Below are 14,327 nucleotides of genomic sequence, written 5' to 3' on the forward strand. Positions count from 1 at the left end.
AGTGCAAGAGCATCCTAAATGGGTCACCAAGTCAAAATATAGGCCAGCTGGGCAGTCCATGACTATGAATGAATGGCATTAAAAATTCAACACCTCTTAATTAGTGTGAGGAAGATAAAGTACATAGCTGTTTCATAACTTGATGAAAAGTGCTTAAAACTGTGTACAGTGTTGTTTGGTTAGGACAGAAACAAACCTTTATCTTAACAAATTCAAACTGGAAGAGGTTTGCACTGGTGGGGAGGACAAATACAGCAGGGAAGAGCTTGGTATTTGGTTCCACCTGAAAGTAAACAAAGCCATACTTATCCACATCAGCCTATCCCATGTTTACAGCAGCACCAAAATGAGACAAAAGTGCAGCAACACATGCAGAACAGAGCTCTTCCTTGAACTCAGCCCATGGTGGAATCTGAAAATTTATATATTTAATGCAACGAGCACTGTGCTTGCCTCGTGTTTGCTCTGGTGGCAAATTCAACTAATGTCAGAAGGCTTTTAACCCCTAAGCTTGTGGATTAGTTGAAGTTTGAAATCCAAGTTCAATGAGTATTAGCTGGTATATCGATGACAACCATCACAGACTTTACAAAGAAAGAGAACAAACAACCAAAGCTTTGATGCAATAACAGGACAAGAAGCTTTTCATCAGGTTAAAAGCCTCCTGGTTCCCTCAGAGGGCTTTCTCCTTCTTAAAAAGCCAATTCATGACTAAATAAAGCAGCGAGATGAAAGGAGAGAAACAGGAGATTATGCAAGATAAAAAAAAGGAGAACACAGGCGGTAGAAGATTCTCAGTGCACCATTTCAGTGTCTAGTCAGGCATTCAATGTGATGCTTTAAAAACCAGAGATGAGGACAGCAAGCAAGGCATGGATTACTGAGCCGATGTCTGTCTTTGTATGACTAGTTCACAAAACAGATGAGAATTCAGCGGTTTAATTTCCCAACTCTATCTCTCTGCAGGTTTAATTTGCTGTGGCACAGATGAATTAATGACACCTGAAAGGATTAAAGGAGGGAAGATCGTTCTGAGAGTGTGTGGGCAGTACAAATATGTGATGAGTGAAATCGTTTGAGAGAGATATTCATTTAAGGCAGTGACTCAAACTGCTTAGAGTTTCTTTTCTTTTTGCGTTCAGGATATTAAAAAAAAACAAACAAACATGTGTGCCAAAGCAGGGGAAGAATACTAAACCACAAGAGAAAGTCGTAATAGCTTACGTCTATTGAAGTTTACGAGCCAAACCTTGTGCTTCACTCCTCTGCCAACTGATTTCTATTATACTTACTTACCTGATATGATGTGGGGAGCTCTTTGCCATTGGCATTGAAGGAGACAAGGCCAGTGGCCAGGTCAGCCAAACAGCCAATCTCCAGGTCGGAGCTAGAGCGGCTGGACGAAGACGGGGTAACTGCGTCTGCTACACACACCATGTAGCAGTTACTCCTCTGAACACTGCGGCAAAGCAACCACAACAAGAACTCAGCATCAATAAATACAAGTAAATGCAAATATGCAGAGGACAACATAGGCAACTTGGGGGGGTGGGGGGGGTGTCAAATAGGAGGCACAATAAATTTTCATTTGGTCAACACTCATTGATCTTTTGCCTCATTCATATTTGCTACACACAGAGGCCATCTTCCCCATTTACCTCCCCGGATGCTAAATAAGGATGAAAACCAGCTATGAAAAGATGACTGAAATGTTTTTGTTTGGTCTGTCTAAAATAATTGTGAGCATGTTCGTCATACTGATCAACACATAGCGATGACACAGGTATTAGTGGTATAAACTTTGAAATGCATGCTTTTTTAAATTACGAACATACATTTGCAAGGATGGGTTATCCCCGGATGGCAGTCATTTAAAAAAAATGAATGGCCATATTATTTGCTTTGCTTTTAACTAGCTTTCAAGAGCTTGGTAAGCATGCTAAGGGATTTTTTGTTGTAATATTTTTTGATGTTTGTGCAGCTCAAATTGGATTCCTTCATATTTGGTCACAAATGCAGCTACATTTAGAATTACTAGTAAAAAGGTAATATTTCAATGCCTATAAGACATAACACACAAAAAATAATCTGATCCTTAGGATCCTTATCTAAAATTGTTTAAATACAACCTCACGTGAACAACAACAGTTAATGGCATATTAAACTGTATCATTATTTATTTCAAAAATACTAAGAAATAAGCCAAAATGTAGAAGCAGTGTGTGGAGCGGGTAGAAGCACATTTAGCAGCAATAACTATATTAAAACTACAGGAAAAATGCTGTCATGAGAAATCAAAAAAATTATTAAAGAAGGTATCACCACAGAATGCACTTCTGAAAGCACATGTACCACTGGAATATTAAAGCCTCTTCAAATAAAAGGATCAAACATTTCATATGAACTCCAGATATTAAAAATGCAGGGAGCATACCTCTCATGGACCCTGCCCCTCTCATCTCCCAGCGTCACTGTGACCGTGCGCATTTTGCTGAGGCTGAAGTTCTTGCTATAATAATGATAGTCGGGTGTGACCCAGCCCACCCACACAGAAGCAGGGTCCTGTCCAGCAAACACTCGCACTGAGTAGTAATACTGCCAATTAAAAGAAAAAGGGCAAACAGTGCTATCGGTTAATCTGAATATACAGAGAGAAATACTATAGTTTTTTTTTAGTTTTTTTATTTGAGAATCTATGTGGATTTACAGTTGTGATGCTTCCAAAGTCAATACTTCCATCTTCTTTTGGAGGATGGCTGCAGAAACAAAAAACATGACAGTAGATTTAAGTTATCTTAAACACTATGGGCTTTATTTTTTAACTTTAAGTATAAATTGAGATGTCTGACCCGAGCTTCAGTGATTCATCCAGGAGCTTGTCTGCAGAATAAAACTCCACAGGCATGCTCAGTCTACAGTAGACCATGTCATTGTTGCTGTTTTGAGTGCCATACGTCTTGTGAGTGACCTTAAGGCAAGGAGGACTGTCGACTGTTCCGTCAATCCTCGTCACCTGAGGAGTTAATGAAACCCAAAGCGAGGGATCAATAATATCAATGTGCCCATTAACACCAGCTCTAGTGTTTATTATAAAAAGCTCTCTAGGATAATTAAAAAAAAAGCAAATCTCAACTCTAGCAGCAAACTTAAAAGGCAATAAAAACACTAATGATATTGAGAATGTGTGTACCTCAATATCAGGGTGGTCCTCAGGTACATTGAAAAAAGTGGGCAGGCGCTTGCTGAACCACATGGTGACCTCTCTGTTCATGTTAACAGCAAAGGGTTCAAAACCCTCCTGTAGACCACACATGGTGTAGTACTTGAAAGTACTGGCGTCCTTGCCCAAGTTCATACGGCCGATCTGAGACATGCGGAGACTGCACACGGGGATGAAACCTGGTGTATTTAGAAAAATGTATTATTTTAACATGTGCATTTTATATTGTCGTTTTACAAATCAGAAACATGTTAAAAATAAATATATTAAAAAAAAAAAAAAGAACGCCAATGGTTTACATGCATGCACGCAACAGTGAGTCGGCTTTCTTGAATTCTGTACTTCTAAAAAAAAATTTAACTTCCTTTTTTCTTTATCCACCAAAACTCAAATGTCATATGTTTAAGAATCTATCACTTATGAAATCTAAAAACAAACTAACAACTTTACTTTATTCCTGTGTGACCATCTTCTTCCAAAGTCAATGGTTCATTTACAGAGTAATGAGCCAGTGTCACAAAGGACTTAATTAAAATGAAACACTCTTATCATTTTAAGCTTTTCTTAAAATCTTATGCAAACAAACCCAGTCAAACTCCCAGCGACACTTTGAAGGAAACAGGCAGAATAAATGAAGTTGGCTTGAAATACAAAGCCCTCACCATCCTCTGTCTCAAAGTCAGTGAAGCAAAGCTCGGATCCTTTACTGGTGATCAGGAGTTCTCCGTTGAGGGTGAAAATCATGGATTTGTCCTCCATGTTGATCATGCAACCAACCACGTCGCCCTTTTTCCAAGGCTGTCCAAAGTAGCGGCTGCCTGCATGCATACGCCGTCCCTTGAAAAAAAAACATAACAAGAATCACATGTTTTTGTCTTTGCTAATAAATGGAACAACAATGTTGCTTCGGTTTCTGTGACTGTGACTGTAGGTATTGTTAAAATGTAAAAGATATAATATACGGTGAAATCCTGAATTTAGAAAGTTTATGGCTGAACTACATATATTTTGTTACTCTTATAACCATTCCGTAGTCTCATTTTTATATTCTAATTAGTGTAGCAATGTCCATGACGATACATCTAAAGTATCTAGATCTTTCAAAAAGTTGCCTTCAGACAACTTCCCATGACTAGTTTAAAAGAAAGGATACATGCAGTTTACCCGATATCCATCAAAGACGAAGGCTTGGTCATCTACTCCGAGCTCCACATCAGGTCTGCAGCCTGGTCTGGCCCAGCCAACCCTCATGTCTCCTCCACTCAGAGCCTCAAACTCAAAGTACCACTTCCCCGTCTTCACCGCGTAGGTCTGCTCCACACGGAAGAAGCGTATCGTCTCGATGCTCTGATCATCAAGCATGTGCACAACTTTAGGCAAAGATACGAAAACCAGAGGATTTAACACCATGGATACACGTGCTCGTATTTTCAGTACTACTATTAGACTTTACAATCAACCCATAGCTATAATGAGGATTCGTCAGTGCCGGCTTTCAGATTGAAGAAATGTGTAAAAATATTGCATGCATAACTATGAGTTGTACCACATATATTTGTAGTATATTAGCAAAATCTGTGTGCTTCTAAACGTTTACAAAACCTTAGGTGAAAGCAGTGCTGTTGCTGTAGCCTTTGAACATACAGTAGATGGTCCTGTATCAGTTTTAAGAGCTTTAAATGACTGCGGTGTCAGCGCCAGGGTCTCACCCTCTTGATCTGGGGGGTCGATCTCATATCCATATCCAACCATAGTCCTGATAGCTTCTCTCAGACTGTCCCTGTTAGATTTTTTGGTGCGTTCATCCAGTAAAGCATATGGCACCAGGCGAGGATTACGCCTGCTCTTCAAATCCTACCACAAACAGTGACAAGAAACTGTACTAGTGGACTAAAGTCATTTAAAATTAACGGTAAAAATAATACATGAGTTTCATTTTCTCCACTTCAAATGCTGCATGAACTTTACCTGCTGGATGCCATAGGTCCATCCTTGTTTAATTCTATCTTTGGCCCACACATTGTGCGCATTTTCGGCCAGTTTATCAACTAGAACCTCTTGACCAGCATTCAGTCTCACATCAGAGAGTTCCAGTGGCACAGGCTTATATCCATTGGACATCATGTAGCTACAAATGATATTGATAAGATAAGATACGGGTATCTTACAACCCAAATTTTCTCAAAAAGTTGGGACTCTCTATAAAATGTAAATTAAACAAAGTGCAATGATTTGCTGATATATATACATTTTTTAAAAACATATTTTAATCGCAACGGAGCACAGAAAACATTAAATTTAACTGAGAAAATCTAAGATTTTAAGAAATTATTAGTTTGTTTTAAATTTAATGACAGCAACACATCCCCAAAAAGCTGGGATAGGGTCAGAATCATCCTTTCTTCTTTTAACGAGAGTCTGAGGAGACTGCTGTACCTCTGAGAGGAATGTAGTTTCATTCTTGTCTGATATAAGATTCTAGCTGCTCAACAGTCCCGCGGATTCTGTCATGGTTTTTTCACATAATGATGCTTTCAGCTGGTGAAATGCATGTCTTGCTGAAACATGGAAAGGCTTCCCTGAAAAACCCCAAACTAAAACAATTTGTTTTCCTTGCTGTAAGTAAATTATGGATTTTCAGATCATTGCATTTTGTTTTTATTTACATTTTACACAGCATCCTAAATTTTTTTGAACTGGGTTTGTACCTAAAAAAGGACACTGATTATATAAATGCCTCTAAAATTCAGCATTTTTTTGTTGTATCCGATAAAAAGACACATAGAGGTATAATATAACTTACATTTATAGGAAGTCTTACTTTTTGGGTAATTTGATTTTCTTCAGATCCTCTTCAGCGTGAATATTAACCTGGGCAACATGGCATCCCAGGGCTAAAAGGGTCCTGAGGATAAAAGGAAATGTGAATAGGAAGAGCGAGAAAGTCTATAACCAGCATCGATATTCAAGCTTCATTACATTATGTTAGATGAAAATGATTCTTCTGAGTGAGTTCTAAATTTTTAACACTGTTCATTAGACACTGATAAATCTCCTCCGATCAATATAATAACACAGAACAGCACTCAGGTTGGGCTGCGTGGAAAAATGCCATTTGGGTCTCAAACTAGATGTAATTGACAAACTGCATACCCAGTTAAACTTTCCTCTAAGAGGAGGATGTTTTATTGAGCCGAGCCAAATGTTTTTACAGTGAGATGACTCAGTAGTTGGCTCAAATAAGCTTTGGATCCAATATTTGTTAAAAAAATCAATAATGGAATTCACTCAGGAGATGCAAGTCATTACAAGCACCGCTTTAATCTTAGCCTTAATCTGCTTTTGCTCAGCATTCAGGAGGGAGCTTCAGAAAGAAATGATTAGGTAACTGGATTATCCAGAGGACAGCCCAGGCCTTACTTTAGGGTTTCACTGGACATCTGCAAGTTGTAGTTCCTTTCAGTTTCAGGCAGCTTGGCGAAATCCACAAGGCAAGGGTGCTGCCTCTTGTTGTCATCACGAACCTGAAAAAAAAAATGAAAAAGGTAGCAGTCAGGTGTTACTACTGCATGTGTCATCTCACCAAACCCACTGTTTGCTCTATGAACCTTCTTGTCTTATAGATTTATAAGCAAAAATGGCTCAGAATTCAGAAAATAAAAAGTAGACCGCAGCTGAATTTATCTGCAGTTGTTGCTCAGAGATGCAAATTTTGTTTGTTTTTCTCTGCCTAATTCGGGCCTCAGGTGTTGATTTTTTTCTTTCCTTTTTTAAATAAAGTGAGATAAGCCCAGTTCAGAGAATAGACTCGCAGTAGCTCGGCTATCTGTGAGAGTGGATGGGAGGAAATTTACAGCTGCACTCAGACTCTCAATAAGACGCTGCCAGTGACTCCTCCTGATAATGCACTCTGCTGCTGACAGCAGTTAAATAGAAATGAAGTGCACACGGGGTATGAAAAATACACAGTAAACCAATACACAAAGATACAAAGCAATGATGCTGCATTCAACTTTATTATTACTGAATCTTCTGTTTGTCCAGAGAGTCTTGGGTTGTGTGCAATGTCACTCTGAGCTCCCTGAGCTTGTTACAGCAAAATGAAAACATTAAGCAGCTGCTTGGACCTAAAGATTGTCCCTAAAACTATAGGACCTCGGCTAACCCCAAATGAAGCTTTCTCCCAGTCTTAATTAATCTGAATGTCATACTCTTGGAAGGTGAGACGCTCATTAAGTTTGTTAAATGGCCGCTGTTGCGATGACAGTCTCGGTGGGAAATGATTCTGTGATAACCACACTACAGTACAAAAGAGGCAGCATGTGTGATCAGACTTCTAACAAGCTGTTCCACAGTAAACAGGAGTGACTGACAGGAAAATGATGAGAGAATGATAGAGGAAAGCAGTGCAGACAGGAATGATTAAAATGTCTTTAGATACAGAGGACTTCAACTATAGTTACACTGAGCAATTTAGAGATTGACAAACAAGCTCAGTAACATAAAATTAGATACTCTGCATGAGTTGATTTGGCACCGTGTCAAATAAAGGATTTTTTTATTGCTTGTTGGAGTTTTTCTAACATTGATGAACTTTATTACAGATTTGCTTTTTTGAGGTTAAGCTTGAATCTTGCATCGCTCTATTTTAAGTTTTTGTTGTTTGCTTTTTGTTAAGTTTTGGATAAAACATGTTATTTATTTTCAACCTTTCATTTAAAGCAGTGAATAAATTTTGCTCCCAGTTTAATCAATTAATGGCACATTTAATTAATTATTTAATGATGTATTTCATAATTCTGGCACTTATGGCCCTCCACAGTTTTCATTATTCACAAGCGTATTATGTGTAATACTTTCTTGGGAGAGATCAAGTGTTGCCATACAGCTGAAACCCTCCTCCTTTCTATGAAAATAAGCACCTCTATGTTACAGGCAAATTAGAGAAATTTGAATGCAATGCAAATATTGCATGGATCCAATCCACTTTATCTATGTTCTTATGTCTTACAAACACTCATACTTTCTGAAGCAGTGAGATCTTCAGACGCCATTGCTGACATATTGCTGCCTATAAAGGAACAAGCCCTGAAACGTTCTTCATAAAAAGAAAGTTTTTTGGATTTCTCGACACACTCTGAAGCTCGACACATTACGTCCCATCACTAGTGAGTAAGGTTTACTCAGTTGTAAGCTTAACAATTTTTCGTGAGTGTCATTTTCTCCCTCTAGCTATATATATGTTAACAGGCCATTATACCTGCAGTCAGGGACTGAAATCTTCAAATTAATGAGCCATTAACGAGCATTTCAATTTTGACCACTTGAGTTGACCTTTATCAGTGTTTCCAGACATACCAGATAAATATATTCCAGATGAATCACAGGTTTACCTTGCCATAAGTCCAGCCCAGTTCAATCTTGTTCATCCCCCACAGTTCGTGAATGTTTTCTGCCAGCTTGTCCCGGATGTTCTCCAAGTGAGGGGGAAGAACAATCTGCAGAGAGAAGGGGAACAGATGGTACAGTTGGATTCAAAAAGATGCTGGACAAAAAAAAAAAAAAAAAAAAAAAAAAAAAAGGCTGACGAATGAAAACCGTTCTTCCTCATGTCTATGCAATTGTTAGATCCCTAGGGGTTATGCCAAGTTTCCTACCCTTTTGTTACACTGAGGTAGAAAGTCAGCACCTATTTTCCATTTGTACTTCAGAGCCACTTCTGCAGCACTGAATGTTAAATTACAGGTGCGTAACACAAAATGAATTCCCTGAAACCGCTGCAGGCCTAGTAGACAGCTTTGTCTTCTTTTTAAACAGCACTCAAACAAGAAGGAGCAGACGAGAAACAGCAGCAATCATGTACCCATCATGGACATTTTATAGCACACTTTTTAGAACCAGAGCAAACCAACCAAAAGAACTAGAATATAATTTTACTGTATATTCAACACAAGCGTTCACACCGCTGCTTTTAATTTCCTTGGGTGTAACATCACTTTAACATCTCACCTGACTGGTGTCAACAGGGGTGGGAATAAAGGAGGCCTGAGAGAGGAACTGGGTGGTTCCCAGCAGATCACGGACCCCATCGTGGTCCCTCTTGTACTCCTTCACAGGCTCTACATGCATCTTCTCTTTGGGCAACAGTGCTTCATAACACGGAGAGTAACCGGCAGGTGGCAAGAACTTGAAATCTCCATGGCGACCGCCCAGCAGGAACCGGACCCTGTGATGATGACAGTAAAAGGCAGTAAATAACTTCAGCTAACATCCGTCTACATCTCTGGCATTACATAATATCAGGCTTGCAGTAGAGACTTAAATGTTCTTCTTTGGTTATTTTTATTTTTTTATTTCATTGTTTGCTGGTATGCTGTTGGGATAAAATGTAAGATAAAGCATAACACATCACATAAATTTAAACCAAATATAACTTCATTTGATAGGAAAACATTTTAAGAAATGGTTTCAGGTTTATTTTTCCCCTTTTGGTATGACCTGTTCTGTCTCATTAAGATAAAAATTAAGATACCAGGAAGCTGCAGCACAGTAACAAAATTACTTTATTTTGGTGCTATGCCATTGGTTTTTGTGTGAACCTACAAAAGTTCATAAGGTGCAAATTCATCAAGAGCCTCAGCAAAAACACAATTATAAATGCAGAGCCTTACTTTACACCTGCAGAGAAACTGACTACAGGGAAGAAGAACCGGTCTGTGTTGAAGTCCTCAAACATGCCCTGGACAGGCTGCCCGTTGATCCTGAAGGACATACTGGGAGCTCCCAAATCCAGACAGCAGCTGACCACATCGTCTGAGTTCAGCAGGTGCTGGTTAATGGAGGCCACGGCCCTTGGGATTCGGCCTAGACAACAGTGTGCAGAGACAGATAGGGAGGATGGATGGCTGTTACAGCTGCAAAGTCATTGCAAATGTAGGGCAGGATGATGGGCAAGGAGAAGAGAAGTGAGCAGAGAGGTTGGGAGTTGGGTGGTGAGTGCTTTAACAAGAATGTCATGAAATGGATGAGGGGAGGTGATGGGTCTTTTAGCAGATTTAGAAGGGAAGTGAGGTGAAATAGTTTTTATGCTGTTAGGCTGAGATTGGAAAAGAGAGGGACTAAGAGACTTATACCCCTGAAGCACCAAGAGGACAAAGATATGGACTCAAACTACTGACTGGTTCCTTCTTCTTATGCAGAAAGAAAAAAAAAAACTGCAATCAGCTGGCGCTTTCCGTTTGAATGCAAACTGAATATGTACGGCATGCATATCAAAATCATTCGAGACGTTGCAAGGCTTTTCAGAAGATGTAAAAGAGAAGTCTAACAGGTAAAGGTTGGAAAGTGGAATTTTATATCAGTGTCCCAAAGATAAAAAAGCAAAGTAAAGAGGGGACAGCAGGCTCCTGCATTATTCACAAAAGGTTCTGTCAGGGCAAAGTCCTTCAATAACCCTTTTTTAATTCCACAAACTTGGAGTTACCTAACTGCAGTAGTGCAGAGTAGCATGGAACAAATTTAAAAGTTTATATTATATAAAGACGAGATAACAGAGCAAGTTAAAAGCTAGACTGTGCTTTTTCCAGCTTTCCAGGGCCATCAAATTTGCCTTTTTGCAGTAAGACTGTCTTTGACTGCGCATGGTTCCTAGTAATTACACGACACATGGACAGAATAAGGCCAATGGGCCAGAACCAGACCGCTAATCATCTCAGTCTGAACCACAAGATCTTAAAAGAAAAATGAAATAAACAAAATAACATGATTCAGACAAAGATCTCTGAAGTTTCTCAATGTGGTTGACTTCACTGAGTCTGTAGCATTACTTCATTGAATTCTAGTGCTGTTAGTTTCATTAGTGACTCTAGTGACAGGGAGTAGTGCAGGGGTAGGCAACTCCAGACCTCGAGTGCCGGTAATGAACTAATCATTTGATTCAGGTGTGTTGACCCAGAGTCATATCTAAAACTAGCAGGACACTGGCCCTCGAAGCCTGGAGTTGCCCACCCTGGTGTAGTGCCTACCAAAAAAACTGCTTAAATGTAGACTCATTAAAATGTTAATTTAAGTGGTTTTTTTTTTTATGTTTTCATGTAATACTTTCATTGTTGGAGGCAAGCTGTAAAAACATTACCTTGTAATTACTGTATCATTTCCTCTTAGTTTGATGTTTAGGGGAAAGGGGTTGGGGGAAAATATGTTGGGTAAATATAGAGTTTACAAGTTATAAACTCTGTATTCAACACACCTTGTTTTGAACTGAGGACACAAGAGTCAGTCATGTGATATCTCTTTTATGGCATGTGTGATGTCTGAAAGAAGACACTGCCTAGCAGTTTCCAGGAAAAGAATAGAACCAGACAATGGAAACCCAATCAGTGATAATGGCTATCTGGTTACTCAATTTCACAGTTCCACAGACCTACACAACAACATCATTCTTGTTTTGTATTTATAGTTAACCACTGCACAGATTCAGCCTCTCTTCAGCTTCAGTATGATAGCTTTTCTGTCAGGAGGTCATCAGTTATCCAAGATGCACTGTTGGTTTTTGTCCATTATGACACACTACGTGAGATAAAAACCTTTTTTGTGCATACTGCCTATTTTCATTCTCAAACTGATGTGATACCTTGACTCACTATGAATCATCCAGATCAGTGCATAAACTGTTTGTTGTCAGGTAGATTAAACGTAGGATAAAAACAGCATTGAACCTTAAGATTGTATGCATCTAGACTAAATATACATTATCTCTATATTTTCTTACATACATGGGTTTTGAATTTCAACCACATATGAGATCTACCAGCAGTGAAATATTAAATTAAGATGCTCACCTGACCAGAGATGCAGTCCATCAAAGCTGTAAGAGTACAGGTCATCTCCAACACCATTGCCTCCCCACCCTTCTCCTCCACCAGGGTATGGAGCATATCCTTTAGTGTTGGCCCAGCCTACCCTCAGGTGGGTCGGCTCATTGGTTACAAAGTGGTCCACTTGGTCAATGACCAGCTCATAATACCACTTCTTATACTGAGCTGAACCTTCAGCTATGCCCAGGAAGATATTTGGTCTCATACTGGAAATGAAAACAGGGAAAGTCAACACTGGATTGAAATCGTCACTCCAAATTTCCACTCTTTAATCAGCTGTGTATACTGGGGCTACTGGATCCAGCAGCGGTGCAATACTTTAATTCTCTACCTCTGAACATCATTGACCAATCGAGTCTGAAGCAGCAGGTCCCTATTGGGAAGGAGGTTGTCACAGATCAGATTCTGATTGGTTCTCACTGCCACTCCATTGCATACACAGAGGGAACAAAGGACATCCAGGATCTGACAGAGAAAAAGACACTTGTGTCAGACACTTTTTCCTTTTTGTGTGAAAATATGTCACACATCCACAATGTGTCAGCGTTTCACATGCTCCGAGAGGAAATGATTAGTTATTCAGACAGATTCTCTGCAAGCTGTGATGCTTGGAGCACATTCACAGTGCGCAAGAGGGCCTTCAAGCAGAACTATCGTCCTCCACCTGCCATTCATGATCAGCAACTGCTGTTTACAAGAAAGCTCTTTGATGTCTTCTAACAAGTGACAGTGTAAATATTAGGAAACTGACATTTAAACACTGTATACACATCACTCGGCTGGAACAAATGAAACCATGATAAAGATTTTAGTACAGTTTTTAAAACCCAGTTTGACAGCTTAATTTTTTTTAACAGTTGTTGAGGCTTTATAATCCAATTAAATGTCTTTAGTGTTTAGTGTTTGTGTTTAAAAAAAAAAACAGAGCAACTGGCACCAAAGTTGATCCCAATTTGGACTAGACCACAACGAGGAAAGATGTCTCCCACCTCTGCCCGCAAAGGACCAACCAACAGCCAAAATGTGACAACGACTGAGCCAGTTGTGTTTTTGCACTGACACAGTGGAGTATTTTTCTTAGCCAAGTGTTTTCATGATGCAAATTCGAACAGCATTTGTTGATTGCTCTGAGAAAAACCAGAGACAATGATTGTGTTGGCACTTCCGGATTGACCCATTAAAGAAGCAGTAGCTGTAGAAATATAAACTTATCATGTAAAAACCTTATATAGGGGAAATCAAACCACACTTCTGCATTTTTAGTGGTGATTGATGATTCTATGTATGCATTGGCAATCCTAACTCAACTCTGACTTCAAGAAATCCTCTGCCAAGGCATAAAACCAAAGCAGTCTGTCTGTCTACCAGCAAGAGCATTGTGAAAACTGCCAAGGTGAATTGTCTATACTCCACGAGGAGCATGGACAAAGGAAGAACCTGTGAAATGTTTGGTGTGAAGCCAGGTTGTTTTCTCTAAAATTAGAAGATATGGCACTAGACTGGCATTGGCACAAAAAGCTCCTTTCTTGTACCTTTTCTAGTCTAATATTTCTGCTTACCTTGTGGTTGCGTCCATGCTTGTAGAGCAGAGAGACGATGGATTTAATGTGACCTTTCTGGATAATGTTCAGAGCTTCTGGGCTTTCTACCAAGATACAGTGGAGGACTTCCAGAATACCTATAGAGTTACACAAAATGTTTGTCATTTAACAAAAGAAACATTTAGACCACATCCCAACATTGATAGCTAGGGATGGGTACCAGTATCTGACACAAACTGTAGTAACCAGACCGAAAAGCAGTGCACATTTCAGTGCTTTATTTCGGTGCTTTTTTTTCTCTGAGATGTCATACACTTTGGATTCTAGCCAATCATTTTACCTTTCCGAGGATAGTAGGCGGGTCCAGGTACGTACGTTCTTTTAGAGCAGAGCTACAGATTAAAAACGCCCAAGGCGAAGCGGTCAAAAGTCTGGCTGTACTTCACAGCAAAAGATGCAAACCCAGCAGCCTGCAACAAGTGCTTTAAGCTGATACTGTGCAAAGGAGGTAACACCTCGAATCTGATGAAACACCTGGCGACGCATAGCGTTTTTTTAAAAGCCTAGAAATGCGCCGTATTTGATAGCTTGCTGCAAGACCTCACACCCTGCACATCTACTGCGGGTGTGGTGCCTGTTATCGGACCAGGAGTTAGCAACATGAACCCGAAGAGGAGAGTCCTGGCCCCT

The 14,327-nt window shown here is 39.6% G+C and overlaps 1 protein-coding gene across 7 annotated transcripts in view; it reads right to left on the reverse strand.

Moving 5' to 3' along the window:
• The window catches only part of ryr3 (ryanodine receptor 3), a 114,271-nt gene that overhangs the window by 52,213 nt on the left and 47,731 nt on the right, over nucleotides 1-14,327 (reverse strand). For all 7 annotated transcript variants that reach the window (XM_086264738.1, XM_086264736.1, XM_086264734.1 and 4 more), the window contains 18 exons: nucleotides 13,656-13,774; nucleotides 12,428-12,561; nucleotides 12,061-12,302; nucleotides 9,892-10,084; nucleotides 9,230-9,446; nucleotides 8,614-8,718; nucleotides 6,641-6,744; nucleotides 6,042-6,125; nucleotides 5,189-5,348; nucleotides 4,930-5,074; nucleotides 4,385-4,590; nucleotides 3,883-4,057; nucleotides 3,191-3,399; nucleotides 2,850-3,013; nucleotides 2,708-2,756; nucleotides 2,435-2,595; nucleotides 1,297-1,459; nucleotides 197-283 (listed from right to left, as the gene is read on the reverse strand). In XM_086264738.1, coding sequence (XP_086120864.1) covers nucleotides 197-283; nucleotides 1,297-1,459; nucleotides 2,435-2,595; nucleotides 2,708-2,756; nucleotides 2,850-3,013; nucleotides 3,191-3,399; nucleotides 3,883-4,057; nucleotides 4,385-4,590; nucleotides 4,930-5,074; nucleotides 5,189-5,348; nucleotides 6,042-6,125; nucleotides 6,641-6,744; nucleotides 8,614-8,718; nucleotides 9,230-9,446; nucleotides 9,892-10,084; nucleotides 12,061-12,302; nucleotides 12,428-12,561; nucleotides 13,656-13,774 — 2,717 coding nt within the window. The remainder of the gene's footprint in view (nucleotides 1-196; nucleotides 284-1,296; nucleotides 1,460-2,434; nucleotides 2,596-2,707; nucleotides 2,757-2,849; nucleotides 3,014-3,190; nucleotides 3,400-3,882; nucleotides 4,058-4,384; nucleotides 4,591-4,929; nucleotides 5,075-5,188; nucleotides 5,349-6,041; nucleotides 6,126-6,640; nucleotides 6,745-8,613; nucleotides 8,719-9,229; nucleotides 9,447-9,891; nucleotides 10,085-12,060; nucleotides 12,303-12,427; nucleotides 12,562-13,655; nucleotides 13,775-14,327) is intronic.

This window comes from Aulonocara sp. 'chitande type north' Nkhata Bay, linkage group LG15 (assembly GCF_057382095.1).
Source record: "Aulonocara sp. 'chitande type north' Nkhata Bay isolate Kocher_YH1m ecotype deep benthic linkage group LG15, A_spYH_male_GT1.1, whole genome shotgun sequence".
In the NCBI taxonomy this organism is placed as follows: domain Eukaryota; kingdom Metazoa; phylum Chordata; class Actinopteri; order Cichliformes; family Cichlidae; genus Aulonocara; species Aulonocara sp. 'chitande type north' Nkhata Bay.